Raw genomic sequence first — 27,359 nt, 5'->3', positions numbered from 1 at the left:
TTATAGAAAGAAAAGAGATGTATTTTAAAAGTATACATATTTAGATAAATACGTATTTTAGAAAATACATATCAAGTGGCACGGTCCCGTGTGGTCTAAGCCTTCTTGTTTAGTCTGGAGAAGAGAAGGCTCAGGAAGGACCTTATCACTCTCTACAACTACCTGAAAGGAGGTTGTAGTGAGGTGGGGTCAGTCTCTTCTCCCAGGTAACAAGCAGTAGGACAGAGGAAATGGCCTCAAGCTGCACCAGGGGAGGTTTAGACTGGATATTAGGAACAATTTCTTCACAGAGTGCTCAGGCATTGGAACAGGCTGCCCAGGGCAGTGGTGGAGTCACCATCCATGGAAGTGTTCACAAACCGTGTAGATGAGGCCCTCAGTGACACGACTTAGTGGAGGCCTTGGCATTCGTGGTGTAATGGTTGGACTTGATGATCTTAAAGGTCTTTCCAACCTAGTTGATACTATGATTCTGTGATTCTACCCTCAGCATAAAGTAGCATGTTGTCCAGCCCGGACTTGTAGTGATTCCAATCAGGATGAACAAGAACCAGTGATTCCTGACTTGAGCTTTGGCTAGCGACTGGGGAGCAGGAAACTGCCTCAGCAGAAAGATCTTCTTGCCCCTTGTCTGAGCTCCCGTATTCAACAAAAACGACACACCAGTTTCATTTCTTACATTCCAAGCCCAGCTTCCCGTGCCACCCAGAACAGAAGATACACAAGACCAAATCAGAGCCAGCGGACTTTAAGAGGTAGGAAATCAGTCCAGGTATCTGTGAGAAAACAGGTAGTTGTCCAGTTTGTGACTATTAACAGTGCAAGGCGAGGGGTCTCCAGGCATGCTGAAGTATTGACATGCAGACTGTTAGGCACTGGAATCTCTGCAGCGTGTGATTGTTCCCATTCTCTCCCCTCTGCCAGGATGAGGCTGGTCCAGATACTGCAGCCTCAGCCACTGAGACCAGCTGAGTGCTGATGAAAGCTCATTTCTGCAGCAGTCCCGTCTATAGGCAAAGGGCCAGCTGGGTTCAGAAAATAAACCAAAGAGAAAGAAAAAAGGCTGCTGTATGTCTGGATATGTTCACCTAGATAGACGAGGCCCAGCAGCACCAGAAGAGGCTGAGCCTCTTTGACCTGCAAGAAAGTCAAGAAACACAACTCAGTGGAAGACACAAAAGGAGGGCTCCACTCAGCAATCCCAGTATTATGTGCTTGCAGTTATCCCACACGCTTTGCCTTTCTTCTGCCTAACCTCAGACACAAGGAGCATCCCCTGGGTACATCAATACCCATGTACAGGAATGAAGAGATTGAGTCAAACGCTTCAGGGAGAAGATTTTCTCAGCCATCAAGAGGAAGGCGAGACAAGTCCCAGCTAAAAAGCTTTGCTCCAACATGAATTCCTGGGAATGGAATCATGCAGGGAACTCAGCAATCCCGGGGCTAACCCCGCAGTGGGTCTGCAGCCAACAGCATGATCTGTACCTCTCCACCCCCAGTCGACAATTCCACATTTTTCCAGAGATATACAACAGCACCACCACTGCTTCCTCCTGCCTTTAGCAATTGAATGGGACGGGGATTTACACACTGGCTGCACAGGGGAGCTGTGCATCCACCAGATGCTTCAGACAGTTAATGTCAACTGTGTCAGAAGGCCCCTCTTGGCCCACTCCGTGTACTCCTATAACCCGCCCAGTACATTACAGCCTCAGTAACCAGCTGTGTTTCCAGCTGCTGAGAGCTTGTTTAAAGTCCTCACAACCTTACCTTTGGCTCACTGCCTCTGCTTCCTACCTCCAGGGCTCTCTGCCCAGCACCCACTTCTGATACATGCCTCTCACCACAACATTAAGCCAGTGCAGCTGACTATTGTAATGTGCAGTAAGCCTTCTGATAGTACTTGTTCTTCCAGTCCCAGGCCCCTTAACAAAGGGTGAGCTCCCTCCAGCAGGCTCATTACTGTACTGCAAGTACGCTGTGCACCACAGGTGCTGGGAACCCAACCTTACACTCATGTTTTCCATTTTTCCTGGTCTCTTTGCAGTCCCAGAGTGGAAGCTGGCTGCTGCCCTTTGTTATTCCTACTCTATCTCCAGGTAGTTGGTGGCCAAAAGATGGTCCAGGTGGAGCAGGAAGGGAAGAACCCTTTTGCTCCTCCATTTCCCAGGGAAGCTGCAATTGCTGTCTGCCTTCCCATGTATTGTTTCCTCTTACCGTGTCACTTCAGCTCTACATCCTCCATGCAAACAGCTCCATTGCACTTCCGTACAGAGGTGTTCAAGGAAGCGGAATATAACTGCAGTGAGAAGCAAAGAGAAAGCTTCAGGGAAGCAGTGACTGGGATGCTGGCCACATCACATTCCCTTCCATTGTGAACTTTTTTTTTGGACATCTCAGTGAGCCTCTCTCCCAGCCTTTCACTTCCAGTGAACAGTGTCTTGATCCCAAGACCACCAAGCAAAACCTGTGACCCAGGAGCTGTGAAATCAAGGACTACTTGTGGGAGCCTTCTCCCTCCTGCCCGTGGGTAGGGCAGCTCCACGTGTCCCTGGGCAGTCATGGGTGCCAAGGCTTGGCAGAGGATATTCCCCAGCTCACCTGCTGGATTTCCTGCATCCCCAGGCGTATGGAAGAGCGAAGGCGAGGGAAGGCTCGTTCACTGCCTTTCTCCTTGCCTGAGCCTGGCTTTGTCCTGCTCTCATCAACGCTCTGTTGTTCTGGGCAATTCTTACTCCTCCTGAACCACATGCTTTTGAGAGCTGCGGCTGCTCCTGACTGCTGAGAAGGTCTGCTGGTGGAAGACCTGGAGCGGCAGGGCTGCTCCCCTGGAGGGATCTCCCCCTTGGCTGCTGTGTGGCTCAGCGTGAGGGACTCCAGATCTTCATAATCCAAACTCACACTACTTTTCTGAAGGAAGGAAGAGTGGATTCAGCAGGGGCTTGAATACCCTTCACAACCCCGAAACAGCACAACCAAGAGGAATATTCATTGTGCCCACTACTTTCAGGGGATACCACATTCAGGGGATACCATCCACCCTTCAGGGCCTCTCCCCCGCCCCAGGAGTCCCCAGTGCCCAGCTAGCAGTGTTTCCTGGTGCATGCAGAAGAGGCCAAGCCACTTGGCCAGAATGGGACACCCCGCAATGGGAACACAAAAGAGAGATGTTGCTGCAGTGACTCTATTTGCTCAGGGCACAATCCATACCCCATTTTCCAGCTGCAGATCCTCAGCATTCACCTGTCCACAAGGAACAGACAGTTTTTCCATGAAGGGCTGGATGCCCACAGTCTGGTGATACCGAACCAGTTCAGTGAGTGAGGCATGAGCCCGGTCTTCCCCCAGGATGACATAGCGTGCATTGGGCTGCATCTCGATCAGGTAGTGTCTGCAGCGGTCCTCACCCCTGGGAAGATGGACAGACAGAAATAATCATGGCAAGGGTCACAACGTCTATCCAGAACCCAGTTATTCCTTTCTGCACTTGTTGTCTCAAGAGGCCAGATGTGACCAGGAGGCACAGTAACAAATATCACAAAGGTGCAGGAGATGCACTATGCTGGAGCGTCACACGCTGTGCTAGTAGGGGCTGGAAGAACAGCAACTCCCTCAGAGTCAGTGACAACAGAAACACAGCAGACAGATCCAAACCCCAGCGCGCTGTATTGCTCCCATGCCTGTTGTCCACATTAGAACTCTGCCCTAGCCCTTGCCTGAGGCTGTACAAAGCCCATGCTCTTGTAGCACTCTGATTGCCTCTCCTCAGGCCCTACTTTACACTCACCTCCCTCTGCTTCAATCAATGCTTCTTCCAACCTGGTTTGCCCACTCAGCCATACAGCACAGCCTAAGCAGGACCTGCACCTCCGGAGCTGCAGCATCCCACCCCACAGATCTCGTTTTTGGAAAGAGAGACTCTGCAGCATGCTGTCTGCTACTCCAAACTGTCTGAGGCACCCACAACAGGAGATCCTGAGCACCATCCTCACTGGACTCCTCTGCAGAGGAGGTTGTCTCCTCCAGCCACACACAGCTCTGTTTCATAGAATCATTTAGGTTGGAAGAGACCTTTAAGATAATCAAGTCCCTCCATTAACCCAACACTGCCAAGTCCACCACTAAACCATGCCACTAAGTGCTGCATCTACATGTCTTTAAATACTCCCAGGTATGGTGATTCCACCACTGCCCTGGGAGCCTGCTGCAGTGCTTAACAACCCTGTCAGTGAAGAAATTTTTCCTAATATCCATTCTAAACCTCCCCTGGCACAGCTTGAGACCATTACCTCTTCTCCCATCACATTTTATTTGAGAGAAGAGACCTACTCTCACCTCCTTCCAGGAAGTTGTACAGAGTGACAAGGTCTCCCCTCAGCCTTCTGTGCAAGGCTCATTACCTACCTGTATGTCAACGTGTAGCCTGGTCGGCTCTGGCTGATCCGAACAAGGAAGCAACCCAAAGGCTTGTCAATCAGCAGGTTTTCGGCTTCCCTGGAAGCAGAAAAGATATTTTCAGCAGACAGCGAGCAGCTGCCTCTGTGCAGGGATTCCCATCCTACCTCCCATGCTACCGTGGTACCGCTCCCAGTCCACAGGGAGGCCAGCATCTGCCAGCCATGTTCCTAGCTTGGAACAGGTTCCTAGGTTTCCTCAGGCTTGGTGGTGGTGGGAGGCATCAGCAGGCTGAGGAGGCACATAACAGCCAAAACCTCTCCAAGCAGGGCTGCTTCAAACCTGCTCCACCAGTCTGACTACTGCAACAGCCACCTTCCAGCACAGAGCACATTACAAAGCATCACTGCGACGATGAGGATGTGCACATGTGTATTCCCTATGCTCCAGGGCTAACGGAAGAAGTCAGGATGCTGTGGGGTAGTGGTGCTCAGTGCAAGGTAAGCCCAGTGCCTTGGAAAACCACCAACTTGGATTACACCACTTTGGCTCCCTAAAACTTCCTGCTGGAAGGAGGACTTCCCCCTCTTTTCCCAACAAAGCACAGCTTTGTTTTTGTCATGTGCCTTGCTCCAGGCTAAAAGTGACTGCAAATCTCCAGTGCAATTTGGGATTGCTCTAGCTGCTTTTTTACACGACGCTGAGCTTACACTGCTATATGGAGACTTAAATCCAGCAACAGCAAGCACCACTTAGAATGTATCTAATCTTCAATGTTCTTGTGAAGGATCTGCTATGTCCTTCACCATGAAGTGCTCATGGCTAGCGTATATTTGAATTTAGACAATTTTGTCTTCCAGGCACTTGTTTTTCTCCTACGTTCTTGGACCTGCAGACAAAAAGTATTAACGCAAGCGGAGGCCTTGATAATTATCTTAAAAAAGATGAAATGCAGTGACCAGGGACTTTTCAGCTACTGCAGTGTCCTTTATTCAGCTGACCTGTTATGACTAGCATAGTCTCCAAGTAATGTTCATACTGATAAGCTGAAAAAATCCAGTAAATTATGATCTAATAAGAAAGAAGGAGACTAGCAGCTTTAACAGAAAAGAAGTTACTAAGGAACAAGATGCTAAGGGTGTTCAAATGACAGGCACCTTTGGCAGCAATGGCCCCACACAAGCCCCACCAAGTAAGGGACACTGGTAGTTAGCAGGCACGTAGCACAATAGATTAGTGCTGCATAAGGGGAGGCTGCATATACGGGTGGCTGTAGCCAGAAATTCTGACGTCTAGCTAACTGCACTGCCTTGCTCCTACCCAATCACTGGTATAACCAGCATTTCTCTGATTATCACACTGCTTGGAAAGTAGTGCTTGGCTCAGCCAAGTGAGTGAAGTGTGAGGCATAACCAGTAGCAAACTTTCAAGCATTTAAATAAAGGTTTTCCAAAAAAAGCTTAAGAGTTCACAGTCTTGTAAACAACTCCATAAGAAAGTAGGGCTTTGTGGATTTCTCTCTCTGCCTAAGGGAATTTAAATTCCACCTATGCTGCACCCTTCTTAGACAGGCAAAGATACCAAAAAACCCCCTTCATTTTCCCATATGTGGGGACTTTGGAGGAATCTTGCTATTGGTTACTCACTAAAGCCCCTCTTAACACTTTTTTTTCATAGAATCATAGAACGGTTTGGGTTGGAAGGGACCTTAAAGATGATGCATCTAGTTCCAATGCCTTGCCATGGGCAGGGACGCCTTCCACTACACCAGGTTGCTCCAAGCCCCGTCCAACCTGGTCTGTACACTGAATTCTGTATTCTCCTGCTGTCAACTGAGGTCTCCTTCTGACCTAAATTGAGAGATGAATTTGTATGGTAAATTCATGTGTGTATTTCCTCTTAAAGCACTTTCCAAGCTTCCCTTCCCTGCACGGGATCTGTATCTAGGAACCCACAGGGGACTTATTTCCTATGAGCTCCCACAATCTTTCCCTGGACTTATGTAAAATTTCAGCATTTGCAACCTGTGACTGGGAGCTCCAAGCTTCTCTCTAAGGGTTTGAAGCTCACAGCCTGAAAGTGAAAAGTTATGCAGATCACTTCCACTCTTTAAGGAGGCAAATCCTGGCAAATCCAACCTATGCAGTCCTCCTAAGGACACAGCAGCTTCTGCCTGCCCGCCACAGCCCAAGCTACAGCCACTGTGTCCAGCGTACTCACCTCCGGCTGATCATCCCATACAGCCAGCTTGGAAAGGCTCCATCATCCTGCATGACCTTCTGGGCCTGTGTCTCTTTGAACCAGCGGAGAGTTGCTCCTCTCTTGAGTTGCCTCATTTTTGCCTCTTCTACAGTCTGTTTCTCTGTCCCCAGAACAGGTCGAGGTGCAGAAGGGTCCAAGAAGTTATCAAAAGGAGTGGACTGAAAATGGGGAGACAGGGAAAATGGGCATTAAAGCAAGGTCAAAGGCAGGGGACCTCTTTGGGATCACTTTGTTAGTGATCTCTTTCCTGAGCCCCTGGAGACAAGAGCAGTTGCAAACTATCAAATGTTGCTTTCAGTTCCTCAAAGGTCCTGACCACACTTTTTAACTAACCACAGTAGGAAAGAAGTCATGTCTCATAACAAGAATGGGACTTGTTCTCCTGAGGCACATGCAGGAGAACATGCGCATGCAGAAGGTGGGAGGAGCAGAGAACCAGCACACCTGGCTAAGGGGCCCCAAGCAGAGCCAGTATCACTACCTCTGTTAGTTTGCTGCGTGGCCGTGGCACTGGTGGCTGTGGTGGCTTATCAGAATGGAGACAAGACTGAGGGCACCTTTTTCGTGGTTTGGGGACTGGAAAGGAGATTCTTTCTGCAACAAGAGGAAAGAAGTAGATGAAAACTAGCATCCATGATCCATGAGATCCACCCTCCATGGGCCCAGGATAGGGACAGGCTCTGCTGCATGGAGTATGTGGGAGACACAGCTTGGCAAATGACCTTCACCTCGCTGCTTCTGCTCCCCACAGAGAATCCACACTTTCAAATGGCAGAAACGTTGGCACCTCATCGCCCACCACATCAATGGAATGCCAGCTCCAGGAGAGCAGAGGGCAGGCCATCATAACCTGGAGCTTAGAGCACTTCAAGGTGACGACTGCATGAGTGGCCATGCATGGGGCAGCAGGAAAGGGAGCAACTCACTCTGGGCCTTTGCTTCCAATGCCAGCTGCCGGCTTCTTTCTCTCTCTGCCTCTTCTTGTAGCTGCTGTGCCTTAGCTCTCCGCTCAGCCACCAGTTTTAGGTAACTCTTCCTGCACCTGAATCCCCTGAAAACTGTTCAGATAAAAGCTGTTGTTAGAAAAAAAATGCTGTTCATGCCTTTGTCACTCCCTGGGGAAAGCACACCAGCTGATATGCCTTCACCCAGCACAAAGCCTTCAACACTTGAATCACATTACTAAAGAGCAGTGCAAACTCTACTGTGAGCAGGCAGTCGAACCATGTGAGAACTGTCTTCTACTCTCTAAACTGCCAAATTATGAATTTAAAAAAATCACATTGCAGATCTAAGCTCTCATCTCTAATCCCAAGACACTGCATAGCTAAAAACCAAAGTCGCATAGAAGGACCTCTGTTAACCATCAACCTCCCTGGTACCCTTCAGACACTACGAAGGTGATGGGATTTCCTTGATATGTCAGCCCACAAGAAAACCTTTTCCATAAACAGCCACCACAGCGTTCATCAGGATCATTACAGACATTGCATTATCCCACCTACGCCACCAGGTTCTAAAGCACATGAACCTTAAAGCTGCACCTTCTCATTTCCCACTACCCACACATCTTCCTCATGGATGAGAACAAGGCAAAGCATGTGACAGTCTGATGTTTGTCACACTGTATGGTGCATAGCTGGAAGCTGCTCAGATACTTCAGCAGTGCAACAACCCATATAGAAGTACAACAGAGAGACCAGGCAGGGTCACAGCCTCCTTCTCCTGGGAACACAGTCCTCCCAGAACCTCTGCGGAGGGAAGTACCAAACTACAAGTGTGCCTACAGTGCCTGCTCTGGAGAAAGAGGCTGCCAGACCAGACGCTACCTGGAAAGGAAGGAAAAAACCCAACCCAAAGCAACCCAAAACCTCATCCCCTTCTGCCTGTCTCTGAAAGTAGGAATGAGATCTGCTTCTCTTATAAGTTTTTCCCGCTCCTCAGCTCAACATCACTCACAAACAAGCCCTCACTCCAGAAGACAGTTAGCCAGATCTTGAGATGCAGACAAATCATACACTCGCCCTGAGCAGCTCAGCTGTCCTGGGCACATGCTTTCCCTTTCCAAGGCTCATACTGCCTGATGGCTCTCCCCAGTTGAGGATAAGCACTGAGGAGGTGGGCATCTGCAATAAGCACTCTGACTCCACAGGGCCTTGACATGGAGATGGCGCCTGGCCTGCCTTTCTGTCATATGGAAAGGTGCAATGGTGGAGCAAGGACTGGAGAAGTTCTTCCTTGCCCTGGGTCTGACATTGGAGTAGAGGGACCCCCCTGCCCCAGTGCTCACCTTTCTGTATGACAACTGCTGCTCTTTCCAGTCGCTCCACACACTTTGTCAGCTGTTCTTGATGCCAGTACTTAAAGAAGAGTCGTGACTTTCTGTGAAGTTGGGGAGAGAAAGAAGCAGTGAGAAACACTGTTTGTCTAAGCTTGCACCCATCATTCTTCTGCAGGCCCTTCAAATAGCCATAAAGTTCTCCCTGGAAGGAATAAGGTAACAGTCTACATGTATAAAGTCTCTGCCAGGCTCCCTTGTCCCAGCAACAGTGATCTACACCTACCCACATATCCAGCCTGTCAGCTCTGTACTTTGCAGTATCTCCAAGCAGCTGAAAGAAAAATAAGTGAAATATAAATTTTCCACCTGAAGTTAACACCATAAAGTGCATGAAGTGGGAGAAAGTGTTTCAACAATTCTGCATTACATTCTCTGTCCCCTGTCACATTCAGTAACTGGCTGTCAATCTGTAGCGCTCCTTGAGGAACAGCTAGGGTCACATTTGGGAACATCAGCAAAGGGGTGCCCAGAGGCAGATTTCCTTCAGCTCCCTGGGAGGCAATTCTGTAGAGCCTATTTTATTCTCAGAACTGTTCTTCCTCCTTTTGTTTCCCAGCTCTTTGGAGCACACAAAAGTTGCAAGGTCAGCACAACAAGACTTCTGGGAGAAAGCCTGTTTTTCAACTCCAGTTTCATTTTGCAGACTCTAGTGATAAAATTTGGGTCACTCAGAAAGATTCTCCAACACTTAGAACTGAAAGCAGCATTCTAGCTGCACCATAAAGACAGCTTCCTCTCTCTTCCTGCCAATCCAGACTGTGAAATCATAGTGACACTTTCTGCTAATATCTCGCATAGCAAAGCAGAATCGGTTTTTCCTTTTTCCTCAGCCAATTTCCGCTGTGCCAAAATCTATATCCACAGTGGTTCTTTTCTCAAATGAATCCTATGATTTTTGTGTCTGAAAACACACCATGCTGCCTGTTTACCATCATCTCCCTCTCATCTATGAGATTCTCCCTTGACCTCATTTGAGTTTGCAGTTCTTAATAATTCAGAATCGTCAGTAACTTCAAGGAAGCACTGTGAAGGCTGGAAGAGCTACTGCCAGGAGAGGACTGTTCCAAGAGAACATTCAAATCCTTTTCTTAAGACTTAAAAATCCCCCTCAGCTGGCTGCATTACATGCTTCGTTCTCACTATCAGTCACAGTTGACCACGGCAGGAAGGAGGGACTGGGAAAGTGGAGAAGAGGAGGTGGGGAGTTGTTGTCCTAGATGTAGGAAGGAAAAAGCTGACAAGGGAAGACTGTAGAACTGGAGGGACATTTCTGTGTCAGGTTCTGAAAGCGCTAAGGGTATATTATACCTGTACACATTAAAAATTCTTGGATCAGAAACATCTCTCCAGCCTGAGAGACACTCAGTGCTATTGGCTTGTTCAGCATGGTCTTTATCGTTGTCTTCTCCCATGAGACCATCAGAAAAAAGCCTGGAGAAGCACCTGGCAACTGTGGTGGCCTCCACCTTACTTATTTCACTGGACACCCGTGGTTGTTGTTTTGACTCCCTAAGCTGAGTACACTAGTAGTGCTTATTCCACAGGATAGCAAGGCTTTATAGCAATTGAATTTCTACACAGTAGTTCAAGAAAGATTCAATTCATCATTGTATTAAATGCTTTTTAAGCACTAACTGTCCTTGCCTAGGGATATGTGTTCCCCATCACCACAAAAACTCATCCTCACTTTGTTCCTTTTACTCAGTTTGCTATGCTACTCTGAGAGCAATACTCTCTGAAGAACAAACTGGATTGTACTTAACAAAGGACAGGTTCCTACCTTTCTTTTGTGAGGGAAACATCTGGTTTAACTAGAAGAATTCCGTATCTGTGAAAAACAAACCAACACAGCAAGGTAAGACCTACATCCTTGATGTGCTGAGCTGATCCACAACACAGCAAACAATAATAAATGACTGTCATTCCCAGTCAGCCTCCTACAGCAAACAAACCCATGATCTCAGGCACGTGAACTTTGAAAAGGCTGTTTCACTCCTTGCCCATATCTGGTTTCTAGGGTTGCTTCCCTAACAATATCTAACAAGGAACTGTCGGAGGTTTTTACAAACCTTTCAGCAAATTCCTCAAATGCGGGTCTCCAGGAGAAACCATCTCTTCGGATACGGATTGTCTCCAGCAGTCCATTGTACCGGAGCTGAAGCCGCACCACAAAGAGGATCAGAGAAACAAACAGAAACAGGTCATTAGGTCATAGGCTTGTTCCTCTGCAGACAGAAATGCCTTCACTCAGCACTAAACTTCTCTAGTTCAAACTGAAGAAGTTTCCTTCTGAAAATGCTTCTTTGGTTAAAGACTGAATTTACCACATCCTGTAACTCTGATGATTAACCACTCTCAGTTAAAAGCTGGAAACCATAAAAACCAATGACTTAAATAACTTCACCTTCCATGGGTACTGCTTTGCCTCTAGCCCTCAGAGGACAGACTTTTACTTCCAAATCTGGACATAGAAGTACTCTGAGGCACGGATGACCTTCCCTTTTAATCCTACCATTTTTTATATACATTAAACAGGCCACAGAGCTTTCTGAACTCTTCTAATAACTTTCAGTATTCTTTAAAGTGTCTAGGTTGCAGACCTGACACAATATTCAAAGACAGTCATATCAGCATATTTCAGCTTCTATCAAAGCAATCAAAGCAATCTCATCTTGGCCCCTATTCAGAGCTGCCCTGGCTGATAGGTGAGAACAGGCTCATCTGGGAAGCATCATTTTTTCTGGAGTACTCTCTGTCCCCATCCAGGAGATGCAAAAGTGAGTCCTAGTGCCTGACAAGCAGATCTCACTGCATTCATGAAAAAGAAATGGGAGAGAATTAAGATTGCAAAATCTGGACCTAGCAGTCTGTGTCACAAAAATAACCAAGTACCCAGAACCTTTGCATGCATAAAAAGTGTGCCTATTCTTCCAAGGTGAGACAGTTTCCTGCTATCTCTACAGCCTTTTGGTGGGGTCTGCCCTCCCAGCTGAGATGTGGCAGAAGTACCTGTAAAGGGGACAGCTTTTCCTCACCTGCTGCAGAACCACCTGGCTGTCCACCACACCCGGCTCCTTCTGGCTGTTGGGCTTTATACAGCGCACAAAGTGTGGGTTGGCAGAATACATCCTCTCCATGAGCACCATCAGAGAATGCTGGTGAGGGCAGAGAAAGATCAACAGTGCAGCAACTCAAAGCACTGCCAGAGGCCCATGTGCAGTATCCTGCAGCAAGAGCTGTTTTCCCACCCCACAGCAATTTCCCAGGCTCTTTCCATGGTCAATTCCACCCTGATCAGCTGTACCTGTCACCCAGAAAAAGCCCTGTCTGCATGCTGGATGCTTTAACTATGCTTAGCAGCCTGGAAGCTGTGACAAAAACATCACTCATCTCAAGGGGTATACTACAGGGCTGTGATACCTTACCCGGAACTGAGCTCCAGCAGACTGTTTTCGTGTGCTGTTAAACTTGTTGTCTGCTTCTGCTGTGACCTGAAACCAGACCCAAACAAAAGATCACCCCTAGAACAAGTGCTAGATTGCCATCTAAAGAGTTCTGCTAGAAGGCAGATGGCAAAGAGGAGAGAGAATGGATTTCAGTAGGGGGAATACAAATTAAACATATCAGCAGAAGCAAGCAGAAAGCCCAGTAAAAAACAAAGGAGAGATTGCTATCGGCTCTTAGTTTCAACCAATTTCTGTCTGCCCTCATTTTGAGCCAGTTTCTCAAATAATAAATGTCAGGCAACTATGCCATCATTTATCAATTGCCATGTGGACCTGAAGTGCAATACCTTGGCTTTCGCATGAGGCATCAGTGTCCCCGTCCTGGAGAGAGTGGCTGGAAGAATAGAGACAGTAGTTATTTTTGGCCCTTTGCTCACAATCAACCAGTCTAAACATTCAAACCTCACTTCACACACAAGTCTCCCTACAAACACCGAATCACAAACACGGCATTAAGTTTCACCATGTGGAAATACCAGGAAAGAGCTAAAGAAAGTGAGAAGAAAATGCAAATGTAAGAAGCATACAACGCAGGCAGTATTATTTGCTGCCACTGAGAAGACAAGGCAATCAGGTAATTGAAAAACCTTCCATGACCCTCAAACGGAATATCATCAGCAGGCATCTAACAGAGCAGAAAAAAGAAGTACAGATAGCAAATGGGAAGCTTATCTACAGCAGTCAATACAGCAGGTTACATAAAATCAGATAGTTGAAAACTAATTTCAGTGACAAGATGAAAAATTTAGGGAAGTTGAATTTACTGAAGGATCTAATGACAGTCTTGCCCCCGCTTAGTGAAATGGTCTCAGAATCACAGAATGGTTGAGGTAGAAAGGGACCTGTGGAGGTCATCTGGGCCAACCCCTTTGCTCAGCAGGACCACCTAGACCCAGCTGTCCAGGACTGGACAACCAATCTGAGAACAGGTTATCTCTGCTGCTTAGGAACTTTCAAAGATTTGGGACTAGACTAAGTATCTTCAGTAACAGTGTGGAAGTGATAATGAAAATAGATACTCCTGAGCAGAAAAGCTGCAAAACACAGTGGAGAACAGAAACTAAATAGTTACTTGTAAAACCCCAAAAGTGGCATGAACAGGAAAAAGAAAATCTGTACCAGAAGCACTGTGTTCAGCCAGACAAATTGCAAAGAAGCATCCACTTCACTGCTCTTTAAATGTTTACATTCACAGAAGCCTTACAGACTCTGAGGGCTTATCAATAACTGGAAAAACGGAGTGTAATGGTGGGGAAGAAATAATGCATGACCTCAAAGTTTTTCAATAAGTTTTACCTGAAAAAAAAACAAACCACCCAAACCTGTTTGAAAAGGACAATCTCTACAGCCATTGTGGCTTTACTGCACTCTATTTTCAGTGAACAGCTAGAAGCTATGACCTTGTCCAACTTAATTTCTAGACTTCGGCAGCTTTCCTGAGGCTGCCAGCTGTGAAACACTGTTCTAGCACACAAGCCTCATTCCCACACTTAGCTCTTGCCAAGATCATTCTTGATTCATGTGGGAAGCTCTATCACAGTAGAAGGACTTGCCTTTGAACAGGACACTGAGCAAGGGGGTGATGCTGTTGATGAAGAGCCCGCGGACACTGGCTGGCAAGGTGTCTCTGTTCTTCTCTAGAAAGCCTTCGGCAGTATACTGTACCTAGAAAAAAGGGCAGCAAGTCACTAAGGCCAGCAGTGCTCACAGGCGTGCTGTGAAAGCCACCTCCACAGCTTGCCAGGAGCAACTGTTCAACTGAATGCACAGTAGCTTGCAAGTGAATTCTATACACTGGCTCACAAGTGAATTTTGTGAATGCATATGCACCCCATTCAGATGCAAATCCTGATGAACAAAAGCCTGCGGATGGCACTGAGGCATGAGAACAACAGGAGTGCAGCATAACACTGAGACATCCACCTCTTCTTGTTCTTTCTTCCTTGACTACGAAGTTTCATTTACTTTTCATCCATGCTTCAATTCTTTTCCTTCCTCTACCCCTCCTCCCTTTGAATAGGCTTCCATCCTGTTGTCATGCATCCCCTTGTTTCTCTTGCTCCCTTCCTTTCTCATCTCCAGCTTGCCACTCTCCTTTCTGTATTAGGTGTTAACTTTTGTAATGAAGAATGTCACAAGTAATAACTTAGTCAACAATGGTGAGATTACTAAATTGCATATTGCAATGACGTGAATTGTCGTGTCTGTCCCTGCTCCAAAAATCATCTCAAATCAATTCAACATACTTGGGCCAATTCTTTCAGAATGGTGGAAGTAAGGTTAAGATGCAATAATCCTAAACCATAAGCTGTTTAGATACCACTGAATGTATAAATAAGTGCCTCCCCTTTCAAAATATTAATTACCTGCTGCTGCCACTGTGTTCCTCAGTTTTATTGTGTTTGCAATAACATAGTGACTGCTCTAGAACCCAAAGGAATAGAGCAATAGATAAAGGTAAAGTCTTTAGACTGTCCTTTGGTTCTGCACAGTGGATGCAAGGCTTTTATTTTATAAAGGACTATTTTAGGACTAGAGTTCCAATAGAATGATGATGAATATAGCAGACTCTTCTAATAACTGATGCTTCCCAGAGGTAGCTCCACTTCCCTCAGGGGTCCTCTCTTCCTATGCTTTCTACTGAAATCCCAGGGAATCCTAGAAAGGCAGCTCCCTGGGAACACATCACTTTTGTAACTATCATTGTCAGACCATACACTCCTTAACATAAAGCCTTATTTGTCACATATATTCCCTCTTCTACATACATGACAACAGAATTCTTCCTGCAAACAGTACATACTTTCCCAGCATAGTGAATGATGCTGAAGGCCAAAACACGGCCTCGGCCTGTCTGGAAGTGTAAGTTCCTCTTGAAGCTGCTGTTTAGTTTATCCACAAAAGTTTTATCAGTTGCCTGCAAGAAAGCAAATTTCATAATCAAATGGTAAGGCTGCAACAGAGACCTGATAAGGGCACACTGAATGAAAACAAAGTGTTGGAAGTGTCCTTGGCTGTGCAAGAGTTTTGTTCTGTACTCCTTTCTTGACTCTTCATAGGAATGCCAATGTCATTAGTTTGTTCCTGATCTGGCTGTCCTGTCTCATCAGTCACACATGGAGACACTTCTGTTCATCCTGCCCTTTAAAGCCAACACAAGAGCTCTCTCTTCAACTCAGATATTCAATGCTACATTCCCCCCTATTATTTTCTCTGCCCCTTATCTCATATGCATACCTGTGGGAAAGCACTTTGCTCATCCAGAAGGGACAGGAGTCCAAGTGGCTTAGCCAGGAGCAGATCCTGTGGGAAAGCAGACACATTATACATCTCTAAAGCAGTACAGGGCATCCACTCTCACCTATGCCACCCTTTGAAGAGGTTCTTTGCAGGTGCATTGCCTCCCATGATTAAAAAAAAAGCAAGATTCCTCTCTTGGCTCTATAGAGCAATTCTCTTCTGTCAGTCCTCTCACTCACCAGAACAGGTTCATTATTGTTGAATGTGATAGTCTCCCAAGGCAGATCTTCTTCCTTATAGGCAGCCTGCTCCAGCTGGAAAATGTGCTGAAACAGAGAAAAAAGGGGTTGGAGCACCGAGCAGCCTTGGCTGGACAACCCTGAACATCTTCCTTCCTGCCCTGAACAGAGGACAGATGTGTGGCTCTCTCAACGCTGGCATGAGAGGCCCAAGATGGAACTGCTGTTCTGTATGCTCATCCGTAAGCCTGTCACTCACTGATGCTGGTGCATAAAGCAGGAACACTTCTCAGAGTCTAAATGTGCCTGCTCTGCCAGTTTTGCTTTGGCCACTACTTGACCCTTCTATTTTTTTCATCCCTGCCTCAGTGGATCCCCTGCTACAGCAGTGAAGATTGCTGCTCTCTACCCTGCTTCACTGAACATCATTTCTACCCTTCTAGGCAACAGACCTGTTTTTCCCCACAAGCACTCCTTTATATGCCAGGTAGATCAGTGCTCTGCTTTCTCTGCCATACAAGGTGAGATCACCCACAGCAGACTTACATGGTTGAAGAAGTGCTGCAGCTGCTCATTGGCCAAGTTTATGCAAAACTGTTCGAAACGATTCACTGCAAAGTTTTCAAAACCAAAAATATCCAAGATGCCTAAAAGAAGGAAGATAAGCACATCATGGACCCTGCAGACCATCCACAGCTGCATATCTCAACACATAGCTAAACCTCCCATCACCCAGCTCTTGTGGCACAGGGAAACCTCATACAAGCCACCAGCAGCCCCTCTCCCATAACTCTGCTTGGAGAGCTAGTTAGGAGAAGCCCTGCTTGCATCGCTGGCTCCTCTGCAAAGCCAGTGCCCCAGGACTAAAGCCTCACAGTTGCTTCAGACCAACCAACCACTCAGAGTTAGCTAGGGCCCTACAGACTTCATGCTGCTGACTAGTGTCTCCAACATGATCATGTCTTTGATAATGGATGCCTGAATGCAATCTCTGCAAAACCTCATATTGTGCCTTTTCCTCATTGTGGCTGAGGGATGCACATCTGAGGACAGAACAGGAACAAGGCAGGCAGAACTCACCTATCTCCCTGAGTTCCACCTCAGGATCCACATTCTCAGCCAGCAGCTCATTGATCTTGCAAACGATCCAGCCAAATACTCGTCCGTATGCCACCTTTGCAATGGAGTCACGAGCATCTGCACAGAAAGAACAACAGCAGCTCACTGAAGGACCCCAAAGGAGAGCAGAAAACACAGCACACAAGCTGGCTCAATACATCCACCTCTAGAAAAAATTTCTAGTGGTTTATGAAGCTATTTTAAAGATCAGATAAACATTAGGTATCTGTCTGAGTGTCCCTGCCCTCTGTAATGTCAGAAAGAGCTCTTCCATTCCAAGATCCTCACAATCTTTCTACAGAATCAGATATGGCATACTAGGGAAATTGTGAGATCATCTAAAATGGAAAATTTCCTTTCCAAAAAAGTCCACCCACTTTTTAGAATACCCAGAGACTTGCTTTTCTCTCTGCAGGTCTAGTGAACATGGATCTCCCCCACTGCTAAACCAAGCAAGAGGCTCCAAATTGTACTTGGAAAATTGAAGGGTTCTGTTACTTTTAGCCCACAGCTGACAACTGTTTAAGCGCTGTGGGCAAGAGGAGGATGCAACTGATGGAAAACTTGCTGACATTCTAAGAAGAAGGAGACCAAATCAATGTGACCTATTGCATGACGGGAGAGGTATGTCTACAGAGATGCAAGAGAAGACATTTGGGAAACAACCAGCTAATTCCCCATTTCCAGTTTTTAATTTCATTTATTTTAAGCAACAGTCTAGAATTCCTGGGATTTCATGCTTTTTAAATTAATTTTTTAAGTCTTTTTTTAACTGAACCTTTCTGTGCAAATTATCTTGGATTATTTTGTTATTGAAAGAAAATATAACACCTTGTGCTTGCTACTTTGACATCCCCTTTCATCTCACTCTATCCCTGACTTTGTGCTATCTCATTAATTCTGTTATTTCTCCATCTGCCTCCTAAAGCTCTGCACACTGCCAGTACTCTGCAACAGGAGCCTTCCTCGCTTTTGTTCCAATACCTACAGTTTCCTCCTAGGCTGGACTGAGGGAGAAAGCAAAGCTGATTCCTTGGTTTCACATTTAATGTCTGTAGTCTCCTGGAGATTAAACAAAAGCAGCCTTCATGGTCCTACATGACGGTAGGAGACTAAACAGATAAACATTGACATACTTGTCTCTGTACAAGAGGAATGAAGAGACAGAGATAGACATCTTTGTTCCAAATAAGTTGCACATGTGTGGGAATATCCTTCCATCAGATACGGGTCAGTCTTTCTAACCAGCACATCTGCAATTCGTTATGTCCCTTACCTTCTGCTTGCTGCTGGGTGTGAAAACGCTGAATCTGTTCACCTCGGGTCACAGACATCGTACAAATAAGGCATTTTAACAGTTCATCTTCTTGGACTCCAAACTGACCCTGGGAGAGAGAAAATAAATGCGGACAGTCAATAGTAAACCCTTATTCTACTTGTGGGGACTGCAGCTCCTTGCATCTGTCCAACATCCTGTGTAATGGGGTCATGAGTCAAGATTCGAGCTCCACTGTAAAATAAGTATTGCTATTAACATCTCACAGCACTGGAGTCAGATGTGGGCTCTGAGATCTGCACTACCCCTGCAGATACCAAGCTCACTCTTGTGCTCTCTTTGAAATACCTTCTGTTTTGCTTTTCCATTGCTGCCTCCTTTCACCTTCTTTGGGAGCCCTGCCAGCCCCTGCTGAGAGGTTTAATGACTTACTGAACAGCACCACACAGAGGCAACTGTGGAGGCGCTGAGATGTCTGAGCTTCAGCAGACATCAGAGTCAGAAGAACCCACAAGAGACAGGAAACAGAGGGAACTCAAGACGCAACTGAACCCCTCAGTGATTGCTCTAACAGGAATTCCCCTCCTGTGGGCAAAAAACAAGGAGCAGACTTTAAGAAGTAGGACAAAAAGAAGTTGGCTGCAGAACAGATGTAGGTGGATTTTTCAGGTATGGTGTAGGAGGGAAACAGGCAAAGAGATGGGAGTGAAACCAAAAGCCGAGGGTGCTGGGATTTCAAATAGGTCAAAATAAAAAGACGCAGAAAACACAGAAAAACATTAACGTTTTTTGTTCTGTGTTGTTAACAAAGCAGGACAATGTATCCATCCATATAATAAAAATGGGATGGTCCTGGGAAATGTATACTTCTTGATCTGTGATAATTTCATGTGAAAGAGTATAAAGTTCAATTCTGAATAACCAACAAAATTTATAGTAGTTAAGGTAGTATCTTTGGACAAAATCTGTTGAGAACACTAGAGTTCAGATACTGCACACCTGAATTCCTCCAAGGCATCATCACACTTACTAATATATAACATCTGATTTTAAAAAGCTTGTAAGAAGTCAACAAGGCAAGCATGATATCACCGTATGCAAGACACTGGTTCTAGACACATGCGAAATAGAAGCTGGGAACTGTCTCTTTGGGAATGAATAGCGAACGCAAATGCAGTCACGCGGTCATAGTGTGCATTTCTGGAAAAAACCCCTCCTCGTTCTTCAGAAGCCTTCATGCTCTGAGGCAGAAACATCCTCTGCCATCTCTGGCAGGAGCAGCTCCTGCAGTAACACTGGCAGTGGGAACCAGCATCATACCCATAAGGTTTCTGTCAGCCCTGCTTGTGACTCACCGCTGCAGCCTTCAGCCATCCCCGGGAGGCTTCACTCACTTTTGCAGACCCATTGCTTTCCTCAGGCTCAAAGGTCACATTTCCCAGAGACAACACACCAGCTAAGATAGCCTGCATGTCCACTTGCTCCTAAAACATAGGAGAAACGTGACTGAAAACCTACCAGTGTGTAACATATAAAACATGGAGGCCCCAGAAGTTGGAGAGATGAAGAAAAGGCAAAGACAGCCTGTGGGAAAAGGCTCTAAACAAAGCCTGACAGACTCAGGTGGTTTGGAAGCAACACGGAACATCCAGAGAGGAGAGAAATAAGACTGAACCTCAAAACAGCAGCCAGAAAGAAATCCTGTGCCTGCAGGAAGCACAGATGGAAATTAAACAACCTCAGAACTGACCTGTTCCTGGAAGCCCACCATGTCAAGGGCATTGCACACCTCTTTGTATTTGTGCTTCCAGCGCTGAGCTATGTCCTGTGTACCAAATCGTCCACTTATGTACCTGAGAAAGTGTATATCCCATACAAAACTGTCACATAATCAGCACAGCATGTCAGTCCTACCCCAAGGAAAAAAAGCAAATCAGCAACAGTGGATACAGGAAAGGGAAAGAAATTTCCAAGGTAATGTAGCAGAGACTCCAGACCTCCCAGCTTCCACGATGAGCCGTAAGATCTCTTTGTGTGGTTCCATTCAGATCCCACTACAGTTTCTACTCATTTGTTAACCTGTGCCAGGCTCCAAAGATAGAGCCACAGGGCAGAGGCACAGGCTCTACTATAGGGCTTTCCCCTCCACCCTACATCACAAGGACTAAACTAGGGTCTGTCTTTGAAGTACCTGTAAAGTGAAGGATCCAACAGCCCATATATCTCCTTTTCCTCCGAAGACAGTCCAGCAAACATGTAGTAGAAGATGTGGAAATTCCTCTCCCCAGTATCTTGTTGCACTACCCGAGACTTCTCCAACAGGTACTCACTCAGCTTTGCGCCTTGAACTGCACACAAGAAGGTGACAGGGTAAACTCTGCACCTGGGGACATGAAGCTGACTGAGCTGTCCTGCATCTCTTAGTTGGTGATAGAAGCATGGAATTGTCTAAAATAACTCTCAAGTGCAGCACCCTCTAGGCTGCCCAGCACTCTGGAAATAGGCTTCTCCATGGTTCTGATCATCTTACAGATGCCTGCTCACCTCCTTTAGCAGCAACCAAGGCTTCTGGCACTGCGGGTGTTACTGATACTTCCCCTCCACTGTCACCCCCATATCCTTCCTGTACTCCCACACTGTCCAAGCCCAGGCCTTATCCTACAGCTGTGGTTGCTCTTAGATTTTATTAAACTGCACGCCCTACCCACTGGGTGTCAAAATTTCACTCCCCACAAGCCCTAGCTATCTGGTTCACTCCCTCCAGTGCCTAACCATCCCCGAAACTAGTTATTGCCCTTGACTTTACCTGTATTTTTCTGGAAACGCAGCTGTATGTATTTTCCAAAGCGGCTGCTGTTGTCATTCATCACAGTCTGGGCATTGCCAAAAGCTTCAAGCAATGGATTTACCTAAAACAAATGAGCAAGCAGAACAATCATTCTTCAAGTTAAGCGATCCAGTCATAACTTAGCTGGAAAAGTTTAACTCTAGCATTTACAGTTCAGCATTCAGCTGGAATAGAAAACACTCCATGAGTACCTAAGAGCACCTATTTTATCATAACTGGATAAAGAAACTGAAAGAGGCAAACATGACAGAAGCTAAGCAGCATGAGGTTACTGAAAATGAGCACAAACTGATTTGATCTCAGTAAGATCACTGACTCCTCTGTTTAAAGAAAAGTTTGGTATAATGGATTTCCACAAAGCATCTGACATGGTATCATTACATAATTTGGCTGCTGTAACTACAACAATAAACAAGGTAAACATGGCACTCAGTATATGTAAGCATATAACTTAGCTAGTGAAATCTGTAGACAGTATAAGGCTCAGAACAGTGAATTATGAAGAAACTAACAGAACAATCAGACCAGCTTGGTAAACTGGATGCAAACAAAGCGAAGTGACAATTTTTCTATATTTGAGCAAAGAATGTTTGCCGATCGAAGGAACGATGCCTTAGGGTACATGCTGGGCAGCCTGCTGAACACAGCTTTACAGTATCCCAAAATGGCTAACATAGTTCTTGAATGTATCTACAGGAGCAAATAAGATGCCTATTATTCCTTCACTGTCACCTCTAATCTTTCCAAGGGCAGCTCACCTGGATTGAAGTGAACTGTTTTTCCAACTGAGGAATCACAGGCTAGCTCCAGGCACTATGTTGAGCAAGCACAGCGACCCAGGTCAGAAGCAGCTGGGCAGTGTGGCCCAAGCCAGCTTTGTGTGGGACCAGCAGGTGTATTGATGCCATGTTCCTACAGCAGAGCACAGGCATTCAGCATGGATCTATGGTGGATGACACCACACTGAAATAGTAGGTCATTCCAGAGCCCAAAGTATGGCACAGTGTATTGGGTCTGTGTGCCAAGGTTTTGGTAGCAGGGAGGGTACAGGGTGGCTGCTGTGAGAAGCTGCCTGAAGCTTCCCCCATGTCCAACAGAGCCAGCACCAGCCGGCTCCAAGACAGACCCGGTGCTGGCCAAGGCTGAGCCCATCAGCAACAGTGATGGGCTGTTCTGGTGGTTCTCCCACCTCTGGGAGAACGTATTTAAGAAGGGGAAAAACTGCTGCACAACTGCAGCCAGAAAAAAGGAGATCAGTGCAGAAGGAGGGCAGGAGGTGCTCCAGGCACCCCAGTAGAGGTTCCCCTGCAGTCCATAGTGCAGCCCATGGTGAGGCAGGCTGTCCCCCTGCAGCCCATGCAGGTCCATGGTGAAGCAGATATCCACCTGCAGCCCATGGAGGACCCCACGCTGGAGCAGGGGAATGCCCAAAGGAGGCTGTGACCCTGTGGGAAGCCCACACTGGAGCAGGCTCCTGGCAGGACCTGTGGCCCCATGGAGAGAGAAGCCCACACTAGAGCAGGTTTGCTGCAGGACTTGTGACCCTGCAGGGGACCCACGCTGGAGCAGTCTGTTCCTGAAGGACTGCACCCCATGGAGGGACCTATGTTGGAGCAGTTTGTGAAGAACTGCAGCCATGGGAAGGAATCACAGTGAAAAAGTTCTTGGAGGACTGTCTCCTGTGGGAGGGACCCCACAGCAGAGCAGGGGATGAGAGTGAGGAGGAAAGAACAGCAAAAAACTGTGTGATGTGATGGGCTGACCACAATCCCCATTCCCATCCCCCTATGCTGCTCGGGGGGAGAAGGTAGAGAAATTGGGAGTGAAGTTGAGCCCAGGAAGAAAGCAGGAGTGGGAGGAAGGTGTTTTAAGATTTGTTCTTATTTCCTATTATCCTACTCTGCTATTAACTGGCAATAAATTAAATTAATTTTTCCTAAGTTAAGTCTGCTTTGCCTGTGACAGTAATTGCTGGGGGATATGCCTGTCCTTTTCTTGATCCATGAGCCTTTATCTTATTTTTCTCACCCTGTCCAGTTGAGGAGGAGGAGGGATAGAGCTGCTTGGCAGTCACAGGGTGTCCAGCCAAAGATAACCACCCCACATGGAAAGATCTCTCTGGCTGTACAGGAAACCCAAAACCACAGATTTTAAAACAAAGGAGTCCAAGAACTCACTCTGCTTAATCTATCATTTGGAAGGCTGAAGTATGATTTGTTCAAAAAGCCTCACAACTCCTTGGGGAGCAGTTCAAGTAGAAATATATCAGACCAAAGAGACAGCTATGTTTCAAAGTCAGCCAGCAAAGGTGTACGAAAAGGGCAAAGATTAGCTTAGCCGGTTAGCAGGTATGTGCGTGGCAGTAAGTATACATAGTCAAGAAAAGGCTGTGCAGACCCCTTGTACCATTAAACAAAGACTTCATTTTTCTAATAAAAGTCCTTGTTCTGCCTCAAACAGGAAACTATTCAGAAAAATGCCCCTAATGCCTTGTCACAGAGAACATGATAAACAATTGCAATAGTTTTCTATCATTTAAGATACCACTACATTCCCAGCAAACAGAATTACTGTTCTACCAACGCTTCTAATTCGTGGTCAGCTATTTCACCATCCTTATCCACGATTTTCTTATGTGCCTGATGTTTTGTCCCCCACACTCCAGTGGTGATTCATCAGCAGGCTTCCTGAGCCTAACACAAGCTGTCTTGCAGCAGTGCTGCTTCTGCATCTTCAAGCACTATCCCATACGGACCTACCTGAAGGATCTGCTGCTCCAGCTGCGAGTTGCCTTTGCACAGGTTCATTATGTGCTGCAACAATAATTTCGTACTCTCCGTTTTCCCTGCACCACTCTCTCCGCTGCCAAGAAAAAGCAAAGGAAATTCCAGCAGCTGTAAAGCACAGTTGTTCTGCCCCTTATGTCTTAGTGCCCCATCACTTCAGAGTGCTCTCCCATCCAAGAGTTTCACAACTTTTGCAGCTGAACTGCACATATGAGTACAAACTCACACCATAGCTCTACACAGCAGGTCCCAAGAGGTCCTGATCCCTTTTCAGGGGAAATATTCCCTATCTGCAAGGGAATACAGATATACCCCATGCCATCACTTTTGAATGGGGTGCACCTGACAGACCATTTTCTCTGCTTCTTAAGAAAAATATATATCTAACTCTTGGAAAACAACCTCCTTCAAAAGTGATTGCATACATCTAATACCCCCATATGCTGGAGTTGACAGTTTCCTCTTTCTTCAAAGAGATTTGCTCCATCCATCTGATATCCACAACTGAGTACTGACCCTGAGGTACTGCAGCAATCTCAAATCTCAGGCACTTCACACATTGACATGCCTTAGCTGGCTGAGATGCGGGCACACAGCTGCAGAGCTGCCCGTACACCCATAGTGGTGCACGTCACTCTGTTGTCACACATGCCCAGCACCTCCGCCTCCAAGTCAAACAAGCAGCACTCGGAAAGCACAGCTTCCCCTGTCCTGGGAGCGGGAATGTACAGTCGGTGAGACAACGTGTCCTTGACTGACAACGTCATACCAGCAGAGAACTTCAGCGTGTATGCACAGAAAAACCCCTAACACAACAGGAAATACTGAAGGTATACTTGAGGGCAGGTGTCTGTTTCTACATCTGACCTTTGAGCATCTGGTGTGGCTTTACTGGTTTGTAGCTCCGAGTGGCTCTGCGCTTGGGATCAAATATGTGTCTAAATACCTCAAATACCACAACAGATATTTGATGTCAAGCACAGATCAGGCCATCACCATCCAGATATGCACAAACAAAATGAGACCATTTTGCCAGTTGAGAACATGCCATCCAGACAGTGCCTCTGCTCAGTATATAAGATGTTTTTTTGTTTTCAGTGACTTTCTTCTTCTGCAAAAGCACTACCAGTCAACACTTTCATGGTTCAAGCTTGTCCTTGTACACTCCAACAAGCACAACAGCTTCACCAGGTCCTGCAAACACTATCCAGGTACAGGCGTGTAACTGTCCCAGGCTGTGAAGAAAAGCAAAGTAAATCTCCAGGAGACCAAAGTACTTTATCACAGCATACCCATCCTGTGACTAACTTCTACTGGGATTGGGAAGGCAAGAGGAGACAGTAGAATTCGCACCACACGACAACCTGATTGCAAAGAGCATTTGTCACCTGGGGCAGCCGCTGTATTCAACATCTACCTCTGAAACATGCCCTTCTGATCTCCCAGATTAAGTTGGAGAAACCAAACAGACCACAAAGAATAGTAGAGCTTGGTGCATCCCAGTGCTGTCTTATGAACTGTGGTCTAACAGGAGTGACTTCCTCTTCCCCCTCCACCCAACTTTGCTCATGCCAGGTAATCTTATTAATGAGTGTTTCACAACTCACTGAGAAAGCAAAATCATGAACTTCCTGTGATAGCAACATACAGACCAGCTAATAGGGTTGCCAGATGCAGAAGGTTAGCTCAGATTCTCACCTCTGAGACCACAAACTGCTGACAGAAAACAATCAGACCGCTGACAAACACCCACAGGTTACACTTCCTCCTCTTCCATCTCCCAAGACAAATACTATGACTGTATTCCACCCCTGAGAGCCCTACCAGCAGCACCTCTTCTACCTGCTGACTCTACAACCACCACTTCATGAGAGCACTTCATGTAAAGTGCAGGCACTGATGGCCTGCACGCCGGAGAAATGAGTGGGGCTCAAGTGAGCTCGAGGTCAGCTCCCAGTCCCACCACCACACTCAACAGGTCATTTCCACACCAAGTAGACTGAAAATACTAACAAAATGCTCAGGAGGCCAATATAAAGAAGGGAATATTAAAACAAACAAGCTGGCAGTTAACATTTAAACAGACCTGACATTTAAACTGTTCTTTACAATAACCAGAACAGGCAGTTAGTGTTTTGAGGCTTTCTCCTCAATGCTGTTTGAGGCTTTCTCTGCTAGCTGATGCTATCTGCTGCCCCGCACAGTTTCAGCAGAACAACAGTGACATCATGGAGTGAAATGCTCGTGACACTGGTATGCTCCTTGGCTTCAAGAGCCCATTTTTTTTTCCCTTCTAGTGCACAGGACTGCCCATGACAACAAGATTTTCCCTAACCAGATTCCCAAAGGTCTTAGGGGAAAAAAAAGTTTCTGTATTCATTTCTCCTGCTCTTTGGTTATACATGGGAAGCTCCACTTTGGGAAAACTGTTATTTTCATTAGGTATGACCTTTATTACAGCAGTTACAGTGGGAGTTGCTTTGCCAAAGAGCACCCTATGGATTTCCCCAGAGCTAATTAATCTTTTCCCAGTGACACATCCCTCCAGAAGCAAACTCAACATACTCTGCCGTGTTAGAAGCACCGGCAGCAGAGCTGCTCCACAGAAGCCAGCTTTATTTGTCACACGTTTGCAACCTGCCCGCTCTCCTGTCTGGAAATGGGACAGGTTTGATGTGTTTCAAGCACAGCTGGGTTTTGACTTGCCAACGGCACCAAGGATAAGCTTCACCTCCTGCTTCACTGGGGAGAACCCAGCAAGAGCTTGGTGGCAGCCACTGGCCTCAACCTCAGCCCACACCTTGGCCAGGCTCCATCGAGCCCGCAGCCCACCGTGCTGCCCGCCTGCCCCTCACCTGATGACAATGCACTGGCTGCGGGGCGCGCCGCCCCGGTGGCCCAGCATGGCGTGGTAAGCCCGGCTGGCCACAGCGAAGATGTGGGGCGGCAGCGTGCTTGTCTCATGGCACCGGTACTGCTCGGAGACCTGCGGGGAAGCGGGGCCGGGCATGAGGTGAAGGGTCTGGAAGGCGGCGGGGTTCCGCGATGGCGGGCCGCGATGGGGGCTCACCTCTCTCCCGTACAACGGTAGCGGCTGGAAGGGGTTCATGGCGATGAGGATGTCCCCGATGTCCGTCTGGCGGAGGGGAAGAGCCCGTCAGCCGAGCGCCCGCCGCCGCCGTCGCCCCCCGCCCCGGCCCCCGGCACTCACATAGACCTGCTGCCGCAGGAACCGCTCCCGCAGCCCGCCCAGCAGCGACGCCTCGTCCAGCTCCGCCAGCGCCGCCAAGTCCCCGGCTAACCCGGCGGCCGGGCGACGCTCCCCAAGCGACAACATGCCTGAC

General features: G+C 47.0%; 1 protein-coding gene across 3 annotated transcripts; it reads right to left on the bottom strand.

Moving 5' to 3' along the window:
• On the bottom strand, positions 1-27,353 carry LOC115600922 (myosin-IIIb-like). Of its 3 annotated transcripts, none has more exons than XM_030470384.1 (30): positions 27,227-27,353; positions 27,086-27,151; positions 26,871-27,001; positions 23,989-24,091; positions 21,188-21,290; positions 20,573-20,729; positions 20,132-20,234; positions 19,737-19,865; positions 18,382-18,490; positions 17,067-17,183; positions 16,533-16,633; positions 15,987-16,073; positions 15,745-15,810; positions 15,311-15,424; positions 14,061-14,172; positions 12,795-12,841; positions 12,427-12,492; positions 12,037-12,156; positions 11,071-11,156; positions 10,782-10,829; positions 9,225-9,272; positions 8,951-9,042; positions 7,587-7,718; positions 7,142-7,254; positions 6,619-6,818; positions 4,408-4,497; positions 3,214-3,412; positions 2,605-2,913; positions 2,221-2,302; positions 1-1,137 (listed from the first exon to the last, which is right to left on the bottom strand). In XM_030470384.1, exons 1-29 carry the CDS (start codon positions 27,350-27,352, stop codon positions 2,225-2,227), a joined length of 3,252 nt encoding a protein of 1,083 aa, XP_030326244.1. In that variant the 5' UTR covers position 27,353; the 3' UTR covers positions 1-1,137; positions 2,221-2,224. The 3 variants fall into 3 exon arrangements, with proteins under 3 accessions (XP_030326244.1, XP_030326245.1, XP_030326246.1); XM_030470385.1 differs by having other exon boundaries at positions 3,247-3,412; XM_030470386.1 differs by lacking the exons at positions 26,871-27,001; positions 27,227-27,353 and having other exon boundaries at positions 27,086-27,138.
• Between the last annotated feature and the right edge of the window lie 6 nt (positions 27,354-27,359).

The sequence above is a fragment of the Strigops habroptila genome, chromosome Z (genome assembly GCF_004027225.2).
Source record: "Strigops habroptila isolate Jane chromosome Z, bStrHab1.2.pri, whole genome shotgun sequence".
Taxonomy (NCBI): Eukaryota; Metazoa; Chordata; class Aves; order Psittaciformes; family Psittacidae; genus Strigops; species Strigops habroptila.
Note: the sequence above shows the minus strand (reverse complement) of the source record. Positions and strands in the feature narration are given on the sequence as shown.

Coding starts and splice junctions, on each gene's coding strand:
- LOC115600922 (XM_030470384.1), bottom strand. CDS start 27,352: ATGTTGTCGCTTGGGGAGCGTCGCCCGGCCGCCGGGTTAGCCGGGGAC. Junction 21,291..23,988: donor TGGAGCAGCAGATCCTTCAG/GTAGGTCCGTAT, acceptor CATTTGTTTTAG/GTAAATCCATTGCTTGAAGC. Junction 12,157..12,426: donor CTGCTGGAGCTCAGTTCCGG/GTAAGGTATCAC, acceptor TGCCCTCACCAG/CATTCTCTGATGGTGCTCAT.